We start from the raw sequence: 21659 nt of genomic DNA, 5'->3' as shown, positions 1-21659 counted from the left end.
ACAAAGTCTGGAGGTGTGTATTGGTTCATTGTCCTGTTGAAAAAAACAAATGATAGTCCCACAAAGTGCAAAACAGATTAGAGGGCATATCGCTGCACAATGCTGTGGTAGCCATGCTGGTTAAGTATGCCTTGAATTCTAAACAAATCACAGACAGTGTCACCAGCAAAGCACCCCCACGCCATCACACCTCCTCCTCCATGCTTCACGGTGGGAACCACACATGCAGAGATATCTCACATTTGGACTGATCAGACCAAAGGACAGCTTTACACCGGTCTAATGTCCATTGCTCGTGTTTCTTGGCCCAAGCAAGTCTCTTCTTCTTATTGGTGTCCTTTAGTAGTGGTTTCTTTGCAGCAATTTCGACCATGAAGGCCTGATTCACGTATTCTCCTCTGAACAGTTGATGTTGAGATGTGTCTGTTACTGGAACTCTGTGAAGCATTTATTTGGGCTGTAGTTAAAGGTGCAGTTAACTCTAACAAACGTATCCTCTGCAGCAGAGGTAACTCTGGGTCTTCCTTTCCTGTGGCTGTCCTCATGAGAGCCAGTTTCATCAAATCAAATCAAAAATAATTTTATTGGTCACATACAAGTGTTTAGCAGATGTTATTGCGAGTGTAACGAAATACTTGGGTTTCTAGCTCAAACAGTGCAGTAAAATCTAACATTTTCAGAACAATACACACAAATACATTTGAGATGAGTAATGCAAATTATGTAAACATTATTAAAGTGATCAGTGTTTCATTATTAAAGTGGCCAGTGATTTCAAGTCTATGCATATAGGGCAGCAGCCTCTACGGTGCTAGTGATGGCTATTTAACGGTCTGATGGCCTTGAGATAGAAGCTGTTTTTCAGGTCCCAGCTTTGATGCACCTGCACTGACCTTGCCTTCTGGATGATAGCGGCGATACAGCCTGAATGGATGCTCTCAATTGTGCATCTGTAAAAGCTTGTGAGGGTTTTAGATGCCAAGACAAATTTCTTCAGCCTCCTGAAGTTCTGTGTGGGTGAACCATTTCAGTTTGTCAGTGATGTGTACACCGAGGAACTTGAAGCTTTCCACCTTCTCCTTTGCAGTCCTGTCGATGTGGATGGGGGGGATGCTCCCTCTGCTATTTCCTGAAGTCCACGATCAGCTCCCTTGTTTTGTTGATGTTGATAGAGAGGTTATTTTCCTGGCACCACATTGCCAGGGCCCTCACCTCCTTCCTGTAGGCTGTTTCGTAATTGTTGGTAATCATGCCAACTACTGTTGTCGTCTGCAAACTTGATAATTGATGGTTGAACAGAGAGTACAGGAGGTGAGCACGCACTCTTATGGAGGTGTTTTTTTCTACCTTCACCACCTGGGGGCGGCCCGTCAGGGCTTAATGAGCTTAATGATGAGCTTGGAGGAAACTATGGTGTTGAATGCTGAGCTATAGTCAATGAACAGCATTCTTACATAGGTATTACGCTTGTCCAGATGGCATAGGACAGTGTGCTGTGCAATTGCATCGTCTGTGGATCTATTGGGACGGTAAGCAAATTGAAGTCGATCTAGGGTGTCAGTTAAGGTAGAGGTGATGTGATCCTTGACAAGTCTCTCAAAACACTTAATGATGACAGAAGTGAGGGCAACTGGGCAGTCATTTAGTTCAGTTACCTTAGCTTTCTTGGGTACAGGAACAATGGTGGCCATCATGAAGCATGTGGGGACAGCAGACTGGGATAGGGAGAGATTGAATATGTCCGTAAACACTCCAGCCAGCCGGTCTGCACATGCTCTGAGGACGCGGGTGGGGATGTCATCTGGGCCGGCAGCCTTGCGAGGGTTAACATGTTTAAATGTCTTACTCACACCGGCTACGGAGAAGGAGAGCCCACAGTCCTTGGTAGCGGGCAGCGTCGGAAGCACTGTGTTATCCTCAAAGCGGGCAAAGAAGTTGTTTAGCTTGTCCGAAAGCAAGACATCGGTGTCCGCACGACTTGCCTGGTTTTCCCTTTGTTGTCCGTGATTGTCTGTAGACCCTGCCACATACGTCTCATGTCTGAGCCGTTGAATTGTGACTCCACTTTGTCTCTATACTGACGTTTTGCTTGTTTGATTGCCTTAAGGAGGGAATAACCATATTCAGCCATATTCCCAGTCACCTTGCCATGGTTAAATGTGGTGGTTTGCACTTTCAGTTTTGCGCTAATGCTGCCATCTATCCACTGTTTCTGGATGATAGCACTTGATGGTGTTTGCGGCTGCACTTGAAGAAACTTTCATATTTCTTGAAATGTTCTGGATTGACTAACATTTATGTCTCAAAGTAATAATGGACTGCCGTTTCTCTTTGCTTATTTGAGCTGTTCTTGCCATAATATGGACCTGGTCTTTTACCAAATAGGGCTATCTTCTGTATACCACCCCTACCTTGTCACAACACAACTGATTGGCTCAAACACATTAAGAAGGAGAGAAATTCCACAAATGAACTTTAACAAGGCACAACTGTTAATTGAAATGCATTCCAGGTGACTACCTCATAAAACTAGTTGAGAGAATGTCAAGAGTGTGCAAAGCTGTCATTATCGCAAAGGGTGGCTACTTTGAAGTATCTCAAATATGTTTAACACTTTTTGGGTTACTACATGATTCCATGTGTTATTTCATAGTTTTGATGTCTTCACTATTATTCTACAATGTAGAAAATAGTAAAAATACTGAAAAAAACTTGAAAGAGTAGGCGTGCCCAAACTTTTAACTGGTACTGTGTGTGTCTGTGTCTGTGTGTTTGTGTATTCATTCTGGCTTCATATGCATAAAACAATTCAGCTTGTTTATTTGTGGTAGTGTTTACCATTTTGTCCATGACTTTGACTTTATGTCTCAGAATGTCAGAAAGTGTTTATGTGCATTTGAGCATGTGGAAGAGATTTATGAATGTTCTTCGCCCAGCAGACACCCCTCCAACCATACATGCTTTATCTATTCATTTGCTGGATGCAGAGTAGAGGTCGGCCGATTAATCGGAATGGCCGATTAATTAGGGCTGATTTCAAGTTTTCATAACAATCGGAAATTGGTATTTTTGGGTGCCGATCTCCGATTTTTTAAATTCTTGATTTTATTTATATATATATATTTATATATATATTTATACCTTTATTTAACTAGGCAAGTCAGTTAAGAACACATTCTTATTTTCAATGACGTCCTAGGAACGGTGGATTAACTGCCTTGTTCAGGGGCAGAACGACAGATTTTCACCTTGTCAGCTCAGGGGATCCAATCTTGCAACCATACAGGTAACTAGTCCAGCGCTCTAACCACTGCTAACCACTGCACTCCACGAGTATCCTGCATGTTACACGAATGCAGTAGAAGCCAAGGTAAATTGCTAGCTAGCATTAAACTTATCTTATAAAAAGCAATCAATCATAATCACTAGTTATAACTACTAATCCAGTTTAGCAGGCAATATTAACCAGGTGAAATTGTGTCATTTCTCTTGCGTTCATTGCACGCAGAGTCAGGGTATATGCAACAGTTTGGGCTGCCTGGCTCATTGCGAACTAATTTGCCAGAATTTTACGTAATTCTGACATAACATTGAAGGTTGTGCAATGTAACAAGAATATTTAGACTTAGGGATGCCACCCGTTAGATAAAATACCGAACGGTTCTGTATTTCACAGAAATAATAAACGTTTTGTTTTCAAATTGATAGTTTCCGAATTCGACCATATTAATGACCAAAGGCTTGTATTTCTGTGTGTTATTATGTTATAATTAAGTCTGATTTGATAGAGCAGTCTGACTGAGCAGCAGCAGGCCCGTAATCATTCATTCAAACCGTACTTTTGTGCGTTTTGACAGCAGCTCTTCGCAAAAACAGCGCTGTTTATGACTTCAAGCTTATCAGCCTAATGGCTGGTGTAACCAATGTGAAATGGTTAGCTAGTTAGCAGGGTGTGCGCTAATACAGTTTCAAAAGTCACTCGCTTTTAGATTTGGAGTAGTTATTCCCCTTGCGCTGCAAGGGCCGCGGCTTGGAGGAGCGATGGGTAACGATGCTTCGAGTGTGGCTGTTGTCGATGTGTTCCTGGTTCGAGCCCAGGTAGGGGTGAGGAGGGGGACGGAAGCTATTCTGTTACACTGGCAGTGCCTATAAGAACATCCAATAATCAAAGGTATATGAAATACAAATGGTATAGAGAGAAATAGTCCTATAAATACTATATTAACTACAACCTAAAACCTCTTACCTTGGAATATTGATGTCTCATGTTAAACGTTAGCTTTTTTACATGGCACATATTTTACATGGCACACATTTTTACATGGCACATATTTTACATGGCACATATTGCATATTGGCACATATTACTTTCTTCTCCAACACTTTGTTTTTGAATTATTTAAACCAAATTGAACATGTTTAATTTTTTATTTGAGGTTAAATTGATTTTATTGATGTATTATATTAAGTTAAAATAAGTGTTAATTCACTATTGTTGTAATTGTCATTATTAAAAATAAATAAAATAAAAAAATGGTCAGATTAATCGGTATCGGCTTTTTTGGTCCTCCAATAATCAGTATCGGTATCGGCGTTGAAAAATCATAATCGGTCGACCTCTAATGCAGAGTTCAACAGAGTTCAAGTGAAGGTCAAGCAAATCATAGAGAAAGCAGACTGTATTGAAATTCTTTCTGATGGGTGGTAGAATGTTTGTGGGCAAGGAATAATTAACTACATCGTCTCCACCTCTCAACCAGTATTCTACAAGATCACAGACACATGGGACAACAGACACAATGGTCTCTACATTGCAGATGAGCTGAAGGCAGTCATCAATGACCTTGGACCACAGAAGGTCCAAGGTGACAGACAATGGTTCAAACATGAAGGCTGCTTGGTCTGAAGTGGAGGAGTCCTACCCTCACATCACGCCCATTGGCTGTACTGCTCATGCATTGAATCTGCTCCTCAAGAACATAATGACCCTGAAATCAATTGATATACTCTACAACAGAGTCAAGGAAATGGTTAGGTATGTGAAGGGTCATCAAGTTATAGCAGCAATCTACCTCACCAAGCAAAGTGAGAAGAATAAGAACACCACATTGAAGCTGCCCAGCAACACCCGTCAGGGTGGTGTGGTCGTGATGTTTGATAGTCTCCTGGGGGGAAAGGGGTCTCTCCAAGAAATGGTCATATCACAGCCTGCCGATATGGACAACCCCATAAAGAGGATCCTCCTGGATTATGTATTTTGGGAGAGAGTGGTAAGCAGCCTGAAAATCCTGAAACCTATAGCAGTAGCCATTGCATGGATTGAGGGAGATAATGCCATCCTGTCTGATGTTCAGACTCTGCTCGCAGATGTAAGAGAAGAAATCCGTACTGCCCTGCCCACTTCACTGTTGCTCCAAGCGTAGGAAACTGCAGTTCTGAAATACATCAAGAAGCGTGAAGACTTCTGCCTGAAGCCTATACATGCCGCAGCGTACATGTTGGACACCAAGTATGCTGGCAAGAGTGTGGCGAAATCTGCTCAGAGCCTTCACCGTGCACTGCCACTTTAAGAGCGCATGAGCAGTAAGGAAGGAGGAAATAAAGAGAGCTCGTTCAGCTCTTTGGGGAGGGGCTCTTGGCTGCCGCGACAGTTTGATTGTGTGTGATGTGCTGCAGAAGTTTTGTTTGTTTTCAGCGTTTGTAGTTTATAAAGTATTTAACTCAATCATCGGTGTGATCGCTTTAGATCGTGGTTGTTTTTGTTTGGGACCGTGCCCGTTATGGATCACATGGATTGACAGTCAGACCGTACACCGGCAGGCCTGAAGACCACAGCTAAGATTTCTCTTTTTCTCTCTCTTTCTCTTCCCTCTCGTTCCAGTGCTTTACCCTGCAACAGACTCTCTATTTTTCAAATGCACTTCCCATTGAAGTTCATTAGAGCTGAACTATTATTGCCCTGCCAGAAGTATTTGGATGGACATTTTAGTTAAAAGGGAGGTTGCTTGCAAGTTGTGTATTGTTATGTGAACTGTATTGAGGTGAGGTGTACTAATGACATGTGGCCAAGAAGACTGTGGACATTTTCAAGGCCTTTGTTGTGTCGATGAACACCCCCCACATACATACACTCTGCACTCATCCACTAGAAAATAATACAGATTATTGCAAATCCTCTGTTGATGACTGGGTTCGTTCTTGTATGAAGTTGCTGTTTAATTGCTCTGCCATTATTAGTATTATTGTATGAGGTATTCTTGTTGGGGTTACCCCTGTGCTGTGATGTGGGTTTTATATGGTGTGTATTCTCTTTTCTCTCCACTGGCTATCTGGTAAACAGGCTACACTCTAGGCAGTCTCTTCTGCTGATGTGTGTGGGTCTGGTAGTGGTACTCTCTCTATTCTACTCTTTTCCTTTCGGCATGGTTAATACCTGCCTGGCGCCCGAACAAAATCTTTCTTTACCCCTCTCTAATAAATACCGCTACAAGAGCATCCTGTCTGGTGCAGAGATCAACAAGGCCTATGGTGTCATCACTACCGTGTCTTGCCACCTTGGCCTGGATAAGGGCAAGGTTCTTGGCAGTCTGGCGAAGTACACTTCCAAGCAAGGGCTTTGAGATGGAGATGCAACACACACATATGTGCCAACATATGTCAGCCACCAGGTGGATGGGACTTCGTGGATCTGAGGCTCTTTCCCCCGTTGCTTCCATCATCCTCCAAATCCCACCAACATCAGCCACCTGAGTGCGCAACTGGTCCTTGTTTGGGAACACACACCAAAGCACACCAAAACAGGCTGACAATGACAAGGGTTGAAAAATTAGTGGCTATCAGTGCAAATTTAAGGCTTTTTGAGCCTGAGATTGAGCCATCCTCAACAAGGTTGGAAAATGACAGTGAAGATGAGGCCACAGATTCTGATGTTCAAGAGGTGGACATTGAGGAGGTCCAGGGAGAAGAAATGGAAGCCTGACAGGAAGACATCCAAAGCTTTAGTTTCTAGACTATCATTTTACAGATGTATGTTGAAAACATTTTTATCAGATGCGATGAATCAGTGGGGATCATTCAATATTCCCTTTCTTTTGTTGTTCAGTGAAATCATCCAATGTGAAGTGTCAACTCATTTAATTAAAGTTCAATTCGTAAATAAATCGTTTTTAAATATCTATTGGAAGGACATAATCATTTGCAATTATTCTGTCTCTCCATATGATATGGATATGTATCCACTGCAAAAAACATCAACATTTAAATGGTGTTAATATTATTTTGCATATATTTCTGTTAATTCCCATATATTCCCGTTAATTCCCACAGAAAGTTTCCCCCTCTGAATATTCCCCAAAATGTGCAACCCTATTAAATATAATAGTGCATTGTTTTTCATTATTTTCTTTTAAGCCTTTCTCAAACCATACCCCTAACCTTAACCACTCAGAATGAATACCTAAACGTATCCTTTTGAGTTGTTTCTGCTTTAACCCTGTAACCACTCAGAATTAACCCTGTAATTACTCAGACTTAACCCTGTAACTACACGGAATGAATGGGTAAAAAAAAAATGACATGAATCTATAATAATGTACGTCATATTTTGAAGGGAAACTGTGAGCTCTTTTTGGAAATTACACAAATTGCAGTCTCTTGGCAGTTCTTGCTGAGTAGCTCTGAACATTAGACACTGTAATTATAAAACTGTCATTATTCTCTGCTCCTTTTCTATTTCCCCCTGGCCCAGAGCACTGGCCCTGCTTTACAACCTGCTCAATTTAAATAGTGCAAACACACACATAATCACAAACAGACAAAGACAATCTCATACATAGAAGTACAGATATGCACACTGTGTAATGAAATGCATGACCTAGACGCACACACACATGCACACACTCGCACTCCCAAACAAACACATAACGCATACAGAATACTCCTTCTATTATTACCGCACACACACTCACATACACACATACACACACACACACACACACACACAGAAGTGACAATGCTTTCAGAGGCTTGCCATCCCGAGTGGCGGTCATCAAGGATAATGTCTGTAGGCCATACATTGTTTATGGAGCCTCTCACTTTCTCCACAATAGGCACTACCACTGCAATACTGCACTGCGTCAACACACACACACACACACGAACATGCACAGTGCACACACAGATACACCCACCCACAAATACACACGTAATATGTAAAGGTAATAGGATCTTTGAATGTGTGTGTGTGTTTTTACTTAGCTTTTGTTATTTTTCAAAATGTTTTTACATTTCTTAAGGACTCTTGGAAGACTAGCCCTTGGTGGGCTAAAAGAGGTCCTAATACAATGAAATAAAATCACACACCTACCAACATATATCGAGAGGGAGGGAGAAGAATCAGAGATGGAGAAAGAGAGAGTGTCTGGGTGGGTGTCTACCAGAGTGTATGTTTATTGGTGTGTCTGTGTGTGAAGAGCACTTCTTAGTAGGATGTGTCTTATTGATTTGTACAGTGCCATGTGATTTCCCCTCTATCTAAACTCAATGATTTACTGCAGGATTCCTGTGTACATGTTCTCTAAAGGCCACTTCCAGTCACGCAAACGCACATGCACACACACACGCACGCACGCACACACACACACACACACACACACACACACACACACACACACACACACACACACACACACACACACACACACACACACACACACACACACACACACACACACACATAAACAAATGCACAAGGAGGCATGCATACACACACACACACACAATGCACACACATAGGCAGGGACGCACTCGCTCATACACACACATTCGGTAGCTAGACCACTCTGCACCCTTCCCCAGCCACTTCTACATTGTACAAAGCCACAGCTATATATGCTATTGCTGTTAAATATAACATTTGTTTTTATAATACCCAGCCTCATATTTCAGAGTATCCTTCTAAAGGACTAAGAGACACAGACAGAGGAAGGGAGGATTAGAGAGAGAGAAATAAAAAGAGAGAATAATAGAAAGGGCGAGAGGGAGAAAAAACGTAGGGAACAGAGGCAGTGAAGCTTGTTTGAGGCACTGAAGCGGGACTCCTCTTGCAGGTAAACACACACACACACACACACACACACACTCACAAACAAATAGGGTAGATTGGGGAGGGATGTATGCGTGTGTGTTTGTTGAGGGGATAAGGTGTGGGGGCCATTCAGCCTGATAAAGACATTTTCCAACTTTCCTCTATTGTTCTGTGGAATTCAGTCCATTTATCCTTTAAGACATTTTTAATTAAGTATTGGCCTTAGGGATGTACCTAAATAGAAAAAAATCTTGGTCGACCAGAGTCGTCTGTTCTTTCGACCAATCGATTTTCAAACGTGTCTTTTTCCATATATAGACACATCCTATGTGTTTAATCAAATCAACTATATGCAGTGAGCTTGTCTGGTGCTTTAAGCGCACTGTTTGGTGAAATAATTAAGACACACAAATGACTAGAGGGAGTCAAACCGTAATTGATTTGACTGTGTCAGGCGGGGCTCAGACTTGCTGCGGTGTGTTAACGAAAAATGACAGCGACTGACTGTGTGATTAGCACCCATGGTCTCTCTTTCCTCCCTGCTGCAGTGATGCACCATATACAGTGCATTTGGAAAGTATTCAGACCCCTTGACTTTTTCCACATTTTGTTACGTTACAGCCTATGCAAAAATGGATTCAATTGTTGTTTTTCCTCGTCAATCTACACACAATACCCTATAATAACAAAGAGGTTTTTAGATTTTTTTTTTTGCAAATGTATAAAAAAAAACATTTACATAAGTATTCAGACCCTTTACTCAGTACTTTATTGAAGCACCTTTAGCAGCAATTACAGCCTCAAGTCTTCTTGGGGATGATGCTACAAGCATGGCACATCTGTATTTGGGGAGTTTCTCCCATTCTTGTCTGCAGCACCTCTCAAGCTCTGTTAGGTTGGATGGGGAGCGTAGCTGCACAGCTATTTTCAGGTCTTTCCAGAGATGTTCGACCAGGTTAAATTCCGGGCTCTCGCTGAGCCACTCAAGGACATTCAGAGACTTCTCCTGAAGGCACTCCTGCGTTGTCTTGGATGTGTGCTTAGAGTCGTTGTCCTGTTGAAAGGTGTACCATCGCCCCATCATCAAGGATCTCTCTGTAGATTGCTCCGCTCATCTGTCCCTTGATCCTGACTAGTCTTTCAGTCCCATCCACTGAAAAACATCCCCACAGCAAGATGCTGCCATCACCATGCTTCACCGTAGAGATTGTGCCAGGTTTCCTCCAGACGTGACACTTGGCATTTAGGTCAAATAGGTCAGTCTTGGTTTCATCAGACCAGAGAATCTTGTTTATAATGCTCTGAGAGTCCTTTAGGTGCCTTTTGGCAAACTCCAAGTGGGCTGTCATGTGCCTTACTGAGGAGTGGCCACTCTAACATAAAGCCCTGATTGGTGGAGTGCTGCAGAGATGGTTATCCTTCTGGAAGGTTATCCCATCTCCACAGAGGATCCCTGGAGTTCTGTCAGAGTGACCATTGGGTTCTTGGTCACCTTCCTGACCTTCCTGACCCCGACTACTCAGTTTGGCCGGGCGTCCAGCTCTAAGAAGTGTCTTGGTGGTTCCAAACTTCTTTCATTTAAGAATGATGGAGGCCACTGTGTTCTTGTGGATCTTCAACGCTGCAGAGATATTTTGGTACCCTTCCCCAAATCTGTACATCAATACAATCCTGTCTCGGAGCTCTACGGACAATTCCTTCGACCTAATGGCTTGTTTTTCGCTCTGAAGTGCACTGTCAACTGTGGGACCTTAAATAGACAGGTGTGTGCCTTTTCAAATTATGCCCAATCAATTGAATTTACAACTCCAATCAAGTTGTAGAAACATCTCAAGGATGATCAATGGAAACAGAATGCACCTGAGCTCAATGTTGAGTCTCATAGCAAAGGATCTGAATACCTATGAAAATAAGGTATCTGTTTTTTATTTTTCATACATTTGCAAACATTTCAAAAAAAAAACTTTTTGCTTTGTCATTATGGGGTATTGTGTGTAGATTGATGAGGGGGGGGGGAAGATTTAATTAATTTTAGAATAAAGCTGTAACGTAACAAAATGTGGAAAAAGTCAAGGGGTCTGAATACTTTCCGAATACACTTGAACATCAACAGTGTTTATCGCGCTGTCCATGTTGCTGAATCTGCAACATAATTACAGCCATTTCAGACCGAAAAGTTCTGTTACCGAAATCCCTAATCCCTCAACCCTTGCTCTCTTTACATGACACAATACCTGACCAATACGGTCTGACCTAAACCATATCATAATCACATCTATATATACGTTTTAACAAACTCTGAACACCGTAACACGTCACAAATAAACTCGAAACTGGGAAATGTTTACTGGTTGTTCAGGAGACAAAGGGGAATTCAGATGTATGGAATACATTTGACTAGTTCTGGAAAATAATGGAGATCAAGGAAATAAGTTAAGGCGCAAGAGCTGCGTGTGCATATTATGTGTGCCAAACAGGTGCTGTTAGATTACAATATAATTTCTCTAACTGTGTAAACAACACTAAATAAAATATAAGCATAACAGAGAGTCTGTTGTAAAGTTTTTTTGGTAATTTTTGCCATTATTACAGCAGGGACCAAAACCACTCGAATTCATTCATGAACGTAATATCCAAAATGGAAATGTTTATTTGTTGTTTACGCTAATTATTCAAGGATCACTTTGTTATTTTATTTGAAAACTAAATAGCTAGATTGCATTTCAAATCATGAATGACTTGTATGCTGTATGATGACATTAACTAATTAATGATTGATACAGTACTGTAGCTTATATAGGTTTTGAAATATAGGTCTCAGTAAGTTACAGTATTAAGACTTTAGTGCAAACAACACTAAATAAATTATAAATAATAACAGAGGCTGTTCTAACAAAAAAATTGTCAATTCTTTATTACAGCATAGCAAAAATGTAAAACAGATGAATTTGTGAAATGGTTCATCCGAAATGTGGTGGTTAGTGCTCATGAAGGTTTGGTGTTCACACAATCAGAAGGCAGGATCGGTCTTATTTCTGTAGATATCAAAAAAATATAATATCTGTCAAACGTTTTAGAACACCTAGTCATTCAAGAGTTTTTCTTTATTTTAAAAATTTTCTGCATTGTAGAATAAAGGTGAAGACATCAAAACTATGAAATAACATAGGGAATCATGTAGTAACCAATAAAGCGTTAGACAAATAAAAATATATTTGAGATTCTTCAAAGTAACCTTTGCTTGATGACAGCTTTGCACACTCTTGGCATACCATTCAAATAGCTTCATGAGGTAGTCACCTGGAAAGCATTTCAATTAACAGGTGTGCCTGTAAAAGTTAATTTGTGGAATTTCTTTCCTTCTTAAAGCTTTTGAGTCAATCAGTTGTGTTGTGACAATGTAGGGGTGCTATACAGAAGATAGCCATATTTGGTAAAAGACCAAGACCAATATTATGGCAAGAACAGCTCAAATAAGCAAAGAGAAACGCCAGTCCATCATTAATTTAAGACATGAAGGTCAGTCAATCCGGAAACTTTCAAGAATTTTGAATGTTTTTTCAAATGATGTCACAAAAACCATCAAGCGCTAAGATGAAACTGGCTCTCATGAGGACCGCCACAGGAAAGGAAGACCCAGAGTTCCCTCTGCTGCAAAGGATAAGTTTATTAGAGTTACCAGCCTCAGAAATTGTATCCCAAATAAATTATTTACAGAGTTCAAGGAAGAGACACATCTCAACATCAACTGTTCAGAGGAGACTGCCTGAATCAGGCCTTCATGGTCTAATTGCTGTGTCTTGGTGAGATGCAGAGTAGGTGAATGAATGATCTCCACATGTGTGGTTCACACCGTGAAGCATCGAAGAGGAGGTTTGATGGCGTGGGGGTGCTTTGCTGGTGACACTGTCTGTGATATATTTAGAATTCAATGCACACTTAACCAGCATGCCTACCACAGCATTCTGCAGCGATACGCCATCCCATCTGGTTTGCACTTAGTGGGACTATCATTTGTTTTTCAACAGGACCAAACACACCTCCAGGCTGTGTAAGGGCTATTTGACCAATAAGGAGAGTGATGGAGTGCTGCATCAGCTGACCTGGCCTCCACAATCACCCGATCTCCACCCTATTGAGATGGTTTGGGATGAGTTGGACCGCAGAGTAAAGGAAAAGCAGCCAACAAGTGCTCAGCATATGTGGGCTCTCCTTTAAGACTGTTGGAAAAGCATTCCAGGTGAAGCTGGTTGAGAGAATGCCAAGAGTGTGGAAAGCTGTCATCAAGGCAAAGGGTGGCTACTTTGAAGAATCTAAAATCTATTCTGATTTGTTTCACACTTTTTTGGTTACTACATGATTCCATACTTGTTATTTCATAGTTTTGACGTCTTCACTATTCTACAATGTAGAAAACAGGTAAAATAAAGAAACTCTTGAACGAGTCGGTGTGTCCAAACTTTTGAATGGTACTGTATATGGATGATTTATAAAGCCAGGCACATTTAACAGTTAGGCTATTGATTATAGACCTAATTATGTTGGTTTCCTCTCTCCTCACTTTTCTCAGACAATTAAGGCAAAGGCTGTTTTCTCATCTCCTAACTCCGCTGCTGCCTCCACAGCATTGTTCTCGTTACTGGTTACCTTTGCAAAGATGCACATAGCAACATGGTCTAGGAAAATGTGCCACTTCAACAGCGCACTGATGTGTTTCAGAACAGTGGACTATCCACCGTTGGAGAAAGTGCATCTGTTATAAAATAATATAATTTTTATAAGCGTTGCACCATTGTTTTTACATAATGTAACCATATACAATTTCAATAGCACATCTTAGAGTGATGGACTGTGCCATCCCTATGGCCTCCACAATGAATTACTCCACTCAGACAGGCACAAATTTGACAGGTGTCTTGTACACCATGATTTTATTTATATTTTTTTGCTACTGCTCGACTAAAGAAATCTTGATCGACCAACAGTTTATTGACCAAACAATCGACCAGTCAACTAAATGGGAAAAGTCCTAATAGACATACTGCTCATATTCTTATCCTGTATACTTATACTAGAATTTTGCAATATGTAACTTTTCGGGCGACCCAACGAAATTCACAAAGAAATGTGTGTTATACATCTGTCTTTCTCACTCGGGGCCTCCCGAGTGGCACAGCAGTCTAAGGCACTAGAGGCGTTACTACAGACCCAGGTTCATTCCCGGGCTGTGCCACAACCAGCTGTGGCCAGGAGTCCCATAGGATGGAAATGAACTATGGTTAAAATATGTGCAGTGAAAAGTGTTGCCAATCAAAAAGGTGGCCCATTAGAGGAAATTAAGGGTTGCATAAAATGTGACAAGACACAAAAATATATGCATTCATTCGTTTGTTCAACCCCAATCCATCCAATCCATGAGTGCCAAGCAGAGAGGCATTGGGTCCCATTTTTTAAGTTGGCCTATTTGTGTAGCGTAGTCAGGTACATGGTTTCTCATGGTCTCATGATGAGGTAGCCCTGCCTGCGAATTCAAAATGGTTTAATGGTAATGACGTTGGTTTCTCCTGTGGGAAAACAGGATTCAGATCCCACCTGTGACAGTTGGTATGACTCTACTGGGGGTTAAACTCCAAACCTTCCTAACTCAGGGTGGACACTCTATCTACAAGGCCACTGAGTATGTACTACGGTTACTGTTATGACTCCTAAATGAGTTGGCCAACTGTGCACTAACCCTGATGTTTACTCACCATACGTCCTCTGCGTCCACATCGCACTCCGCCCCAAACTGGCAGATGTCACAGGTAGACGTCTCCTTCTGCCCAGTCTCCGCTGACCCCTCACCCCCTGAGAGAGAGAAAGAGCAAGAGATGGAAACAGAGACATAAGTCTAATAGGTCTAACAGATCTAACGTCAAACTTTATTTATTTGATCAATGTATTATATTTGATTTATTTTTGCTGTTTTCAAAATAGCTAAGCATGCAGCCCGAAGAAAAACACTTAGGCGGTTTTCTTCGGTGTGTTTTTCTTCGGGCCGAACAGTGCAAACAGTGTAAAAAATATATATAATATACAGTGCCAGTCAAAACAATTGGACACACCAACTCATTCCAGGAATTTTCTTTATTTTTACTATTTTATACATGGTAGAATAATAGTGAAGACATCACAACTATGAAATAACACATGGAATCATATGGAATCAACCAGCTTCACCTGAATTGCTGGCCACACACACAACACACATACACACAATAACGATATAGTCATTTAACCAATGTATTAGTGGCCACATGCAGGAATCAAACCCACAACTTCACAGGCCCTTATAAGGCCCCTACAGACACCCATACATATACACAGTGTTTCAATAAGTTTACTTCCCCCAGAAACACTAAAACCACAAAATCTCACAATTCCTCAATCACAAAATGTTACTGTGACCCCTAGCAACCGAAGTCAGACGTCTCAAGTGCCTCTACAGCCACCCTATCCAACAATCAGCCGGTACGGCCACTTTGATTCCTACTTTCCTTCCTTCCGTCCCTTCTTCTTTCCCTTTCTCCATCCCTCCCTGTCTCTGTCTCTGCCGCCTGAAATCCCTGCTGATATTTCTAGAGTCTCTCCTTTATTCCATCATTTTTTTGTTTCGGTGTGTTAGGGAGCCACCGGCTGTAGGTGGCAGGACTAGAGTGCATTCTGGTTGCCTGTGAGCTTATGGAGGTCAAATGCCCCTAACGGTGCATAGCCACAACTCATCAGTCGCCAGGCGGGGAAAAAAGCATCCCTCCTCAGAGAATCCCTTGTTTCGCATCCTTCATTTACCCCCTACCTTGAGTTGTTGCCTTGTGGTCTTTGGAAATAATCTTTGGACTGGATAATCCTGGTTTTTAGTCTAGCTTTCATCTAGTTTAGTGCCTATTTGACCTGGTTTGTCCTATTTTGAATTGGTAAGTCAGTTTTAGTGTTAATTTCAAGGAGCTTTGTCCTTGTTTTGGTTCATTCACTATTTGTTTTGCCGACTCTTGTACATGTTTGGTCTGATTTAGTGCTTTGGTTTGTCTACACTCGTACATGTTTGTCTTAAAAATCCTTCTTTAACCTGTCTCCTCCCCTTCATCTTCAAGTGACATCAATAAGGGAGCATAGCTTTCAGCTGGATTAACCTGGTCAGCCTATTATTACTGTTGTAATAATAATTCATAATTAACTTGATTTCTATAGAGCTTTTCATAGAATATCAATGTGCTTCAAGAGCAAAAAACACAAACAAGCAATATTTCATGATAGGTCAACCAATAGAGGCCAACTCTTTGAAATGTGCTTCCTCTGAAGATGTAGAGGGTCAGTTCTTGGCTTGAGAGGAGAGATCTGGTCAGAGGATGGTGGATGACGGTGATGGAGTCTGCTGATGATCTTGTAGAGGGCAAGTCTGGGAACCAACCTGACTCTTTTAGCCACTGAACTTCTGTTCCACTCTGTGTAGCACACACTTGGGTGATGCCTCAGCAGCTCAGAAAGCTCACAGCACAAAGTTCAGAATAGTATGTAGCCTGTCGTCCTCACTACGAGCCCTCTGCCTCAGCACTACTGTATTCCTCCATCTCTCATTCCTAACAGGCTTCAGGCAACTCTTAAAATTATGTTCTCAGAAGACCAGCAACTGACAGCCAGGTGAAATCTCACAGTGTCCAAATGCATTTTTCAAACAAAAACATTAACCAGCTAGAGAACACCTCACTTTGACCATTTTGCACTCGCAGGCTAGCTAGCTAGCTGAAAGGTTTTTGGCTTGGCTAGCGAGCTAGCCTGCGAGAGCAAAATGGTCAAAGTGAGGTGTTCTCTCATTTGTGTCTGGAAGTAGCTAACAAGCTAGCCAATGTTTGCCAGTTAGCTTGGGTGCTTGACTGCCGTTGTGACGTCAGAACGCTCGGATTAACCCTACTCCTCGGCCAGATGGTCCAGCGTGCTCTCTGAACGCTCCGAGAGTGAAATGCTCTGAATTTACGAACTGAAAATCTGACAACGCTCTGAATTTACGATCGCACTCCAGATTGAATTTATGAAGACACCGTATGTCACGAATGTTTTGTACACTTCTAATGATTTGTACACTCAGCGTATATGATAGTAACAACTTTATTGTCTTTCTGATACAATGTAATGGATAGGCAGCTTATTTCAGGCAAAGTGAGGGATGCCCTTGGGGCCATCTACCTTGGGGCCAATGTTTTAACCCGCATTGGGCCCACAACGTGCCAATGTGAACATGTTTGCTGGGTAGTGCTTTGGTTTGTCTACTCTCGTGCATATTTGGTCTGGTAAGTACTTTGTTTTATCTTAATTTGATCTCCCTGTTGCAGGAAAACTTTCCTGCAATATAGATTTAAAAAGGCTTCAGAAGTTTGTAATTTCCACTTTGACATTTTAGACTTGGTTTTCCCTTATGCAAAATGTATCAATCCCTACATCATGATCGTACATCCATTCATATTTGTCTGGTTAGTTATTTTTTGTCTACTCTTGTATATACTGTATTCGGTCCGATTGGTGCTTTGGTTTGTGACCCTTTTCTGACTGTTTCAGTGCCTATTTAGTCTGGTATTGTCTGGATAGCACTTTCTCAACGTTAAATCAAGCCTGGTTTAGGTTATAATTCTTTCCTTGTTTTGTTGATCTCAGTATTGGTTCTGACCATGTAAATGCATGTGCCTGAAGTCCTAACACACCAGTAGAAAGGAGAAAAAGATTGGCAAAAACAAGAAAATAGAAAGTTTCATTGCAGTGACAGTTTGAAAATTCCTCTCCATTCCTCCATTTTTGTTTGAACCTGTGTCTTTGCCCTTAGGTCTTGGCAGAGCACAGACACAAACAAACACACATCCTGAATGCTTAAGACTCTTTCTCTCTGTCCCTGTCTCTGTGAAGATTATTACCCAGTCAGGCAAGAAAAGGTGTCCTTTCTGTATTCATGGGACTATTCTATACTTTAGGTCTCTCCAGAAGGTAAGGTGAGCCTCCATTCTCTTAAACAGCAAAAAGCAGCTTGAATCCCAAAGCAGTACTACATACAGTAACAATATAACAATACCAACTGCAAGTTCCAACCAGAGAAAATATGCAAAATAGTTTACAAAAGGATATATCATACAATTAATTTAGAACATGTGAGTTGCATTCAAGTGTTCAAATGAGGTTTCATTAGACTTGAAGTTGACAGTTCAATTATTCTGTGAATTTTCTTATCCAGGTTGAATTGACATGATTGACTGCTGATTGCAAAAACACCTCATTTCAGCCTGTCTTACACATTCTCTGTTGTATAAAACATGAATAAATGTCATACTGAAGCTTTATTTTAAACTGCATCCCTTACCCAAACGCTTCACCTCACCTCACACACACACACAACCACCCACACACACACATGCGCACGCACGCACACACACACTACACATAAATACCCCCAACACCCACCTACCCCTCTCCCCACCTACCCTACACTCAGTAAAATGACAAAGTGACTTGGGACAACAGGCAGTGCTTTACCTTCTTTCCTCCCAAGTCCCCATATCCCGATTATTTTGGTTGCAACACTACACAACATCTCCCCTGTTCCTGTCTACTCATCCCAGGAATCAGGAGACACAGGAAGGTACTGACTGTAACAAAATGCCCTGTTTGTACTCTTCACATCACACTGTATTGATCGGAACCAGAAGCTGACCAGCGCCCCATTTGGAAAAGAAACAGAAGAATTCTTATATGTTCTACCTGGAACTTGTCACTAATACATATGGTAGCAAATACACTTTTGCAACACTTACAAGATTCATAGAAGATTCCTGTAATAACTGACTTATATGGGTGGTTAACAATTAGACATAACAGAAATGTATTATAAAAAAACATGCAAGAGTGTAAGCTAAGCCTAATAAGGTCTCACATGCATGGGACATATGAAATTTCAATGCACTTGGATCATAGTAATAACAAAAATGTTGCATGTAGTATATAAAAAGCATACAAGAATGTAAGCTCATGCAATGTGACACTTATTGAAAAAAGAGAAGAGGAGAGAAGGATGAGCAGGATATACTGCCCAGCCTTTAACCATGGAAACTCATGACTGAAAATGTATTTACACAAATGTTATATTTTTATCATAGTAACACACATACAAATACAATCAAACATACAATCAATCTTTTCCAAAGACCCAAAGGGGGAGCCAAAGACGGAGCGAGAAAGGGGGAGAGAGAGAAATAAAGAGAGACGAATAAATGGTACGCAACAGATGAGAGATGTATGGTACAGTTTGATTTTGTTCTCAGTAATAGAGCTCCCCACACTGACCAAGACCCCTCTCTCAACCGAGACAGAGGGAGAAAGAGACAGACAGAGACAGAGAGAGAGAGTGAGAATGAGAGAGAGATGGAGATTTAGGGCACTCCAGCAGCACCTATCACAGGGATGATGAATGAAGCCCACACACCTCTAAAAAACATAGTGTTTCAAGAGCGACCTTGGTTACAAACACAGAGAGGGAAATGGCACGTACAAGCATGGAAGCACACACACACACACACACACATATACACACACACATGGTGCATGGGATGATGAGGACTGCTGCTGGTGTGTGGTCACTAGGACAATGCAGCTTTCAGAATGGAGTAAACCATATGCTTCACTGTTATTACCGGTTGATCCTAATTTCCTTTCAACTCAGTAGAGCTTGATGACTGTAAAGTAAAAAGACTGCATGCCACTTTCAATACTTCTACTGGCAAGTATATAGTTTTGATAAGTGATGTGCAAGACATCAATTGAACCAAACCAGCATTGCAGTACATACACAAACCCCTGTTTCCCACTCAATTGATATTGCAGATTGTGGTTACCTATAGCAAAAATCCTCCTTAAAGAGTAACTTTCATGAAGAAAAAAAGCAAAAGTTATATATTTATATTCTCTTACTAGTAATCTAGCTCTTTTTGCCCCTAACAGTTCAACTCTACCATTGAAATTGTGATGTAGAGGCACCATGAGAAGGTGCATCTATGTCACCTCAAGTTAAGGGTTCAGTATGAAATACACTCTCTTCTAGATGTTTTGGGTGGTGTCACCTCCAGGCTTACTACAAAAGCATGTGACAGCGTGCCGTATTTGGCAACGGTCTTGGTAAGTGGAGTGCATCCTTCCTTGCTTCCTTGACTAGACTACTGATGTTACATAATATTCTGTTTTATACACATCAATGTGCTTTTATGGAAAAAAAAGAAGAAAAAAACGGGCTATAAGGATAACACGTTTATATTCGTAGCTGCATCCATCAATACAAGAAATAGATGACAATGTTGGTCATGACAACTTGTTGTATTTTTTTCCTAACCATTGATTGGTGGCAAAATCCACAAAGGCAGTTTGCTCATATGGGGCAGATGCATATATTTTCAAATCATTTATTTACAATATTCATCCCGTGCCCACACATGTCTAACTCAGAAAAGTGAAAGCATACCTTTGAGAGAGGTCGTAGTTGTAGGTTTTTATACAGTACCCAAATCCAATCTGTGAGTTAATTTTACAATTGGAAAAAGAGCTACTGCGTAAATACTGCAAAGCGGGTTGTATTTAATTGAGCCACTAATTTTCATTTTCAAGGTGACGATTGTATGTTTTTTTACCAACACAATACTACAGTAAATGTGAGTCCACATTTCAAATATTCTTTTTGCACCCCATGGGGAATTAGTGGCAATAGATGTCAATAACTTGGCACCTTACCACTATGAGCTCACTGACCAGAGCCCTATTTGCTTGCGATGCACATCATTTTAATATCAGAGCCAGCCATTGGACTTCTAGTAAGTCTGCTTTAGTGAGGAAGTTGGGATTAGGTACAACTATGTTTACCCACCACAAAATGTATATACACTGCTCAAAAAAATAAAGGGAACACTTAAACAACACAATGTAACTCCAAGTAAATCACACTTCTGTGAAATCAAACTGTCCACTTAGGAAGCAACACTGATTGACAATACATTTCACATGCTGTTGTGCAAATGGAATAGATAACAGGTGGAAATTATAGGCAATTAGCAAGACACCCCCAATAAAGGAGTGGTTCTGCATGTGATAACCACAGACCACTTCTCAGTTCCTATGCTTCCTGGCTGATGTTTTGGTCACTTTTGAATGCTGGCGGTGCTTTCACTTTAGTGGTAGCATGAGACGGAGTCTACAACTCACACAAGTGGCTCAGGTAGTGCAGCTCATCCAGGATGGGACATCAATGCAAGCTGTGGCAAGAAGGTTTGCTGTGTCTGTCAGCGTAGTGTCCAGAGCATGGAGGCGCTACCAGGAGACAGGCCAGTACATCCGGAGACGTGGAGGAGGCCGTAGCAGGGCAACAACCCAGCAGCAGGACCGCTACCTCCGCCTTTGTGCAAGGAGGAGCACTGCCAGAGCCCTGCAAAATGACCTCCAGCAGCATGACTGGTTTGGTGGTGGGTCAGTCATGGTGTGGGGTGGCATTTCTTTGGGGGGCCGCACAGCCCTCCAT

At 41.4% G+C, this 21659-nt stretch overlaps 1 protein-coding gene across 1 annotated transcript in view; it reads right to left on the bottom strand.

The window, feature by feature from the left end:
* LOC109865442 (tomoregulin-2) overlaps positions 1 to 21659 on the bottom strand; it is a 165500-nt gene that overhangs the window by 9074 nt on the left and 134767 nt on the right. The window contains exon 5 of the mRNA XM_020453645.2: positions 14836 to 14932. Within this exon, the coding sequence (XP_020309234.1) occupies positions 14836 to 14932 (97 nt within the window). The remainder of the gene's footprint in view (positions 1 to 14835; positions 14933 to 21659) is intronic.

The sequence above is a fragment of the Oncorhynchus kisutch genome, linkage group LG2 (genome assembly GCF_002021735.2).
Source record: "Oncorhynchus kisutch isolate 150728-3 linkage group LG2, Okis_V2, whole genome shotgun sequence".
Classification (NCBI taxonomy): domain Eukaryota; kingdom Metazoa; phylum Chordata; class Actinopteri; order Salmoniformes; family Salmonidae; genus Oncorhynchus; species Oncorhynchus kisutch.
The sequence above is the reverse complement of the archived record's forward strand: the minus strand, read 5'-3'. Positions and strand labels throughout refer to the sequence as shown.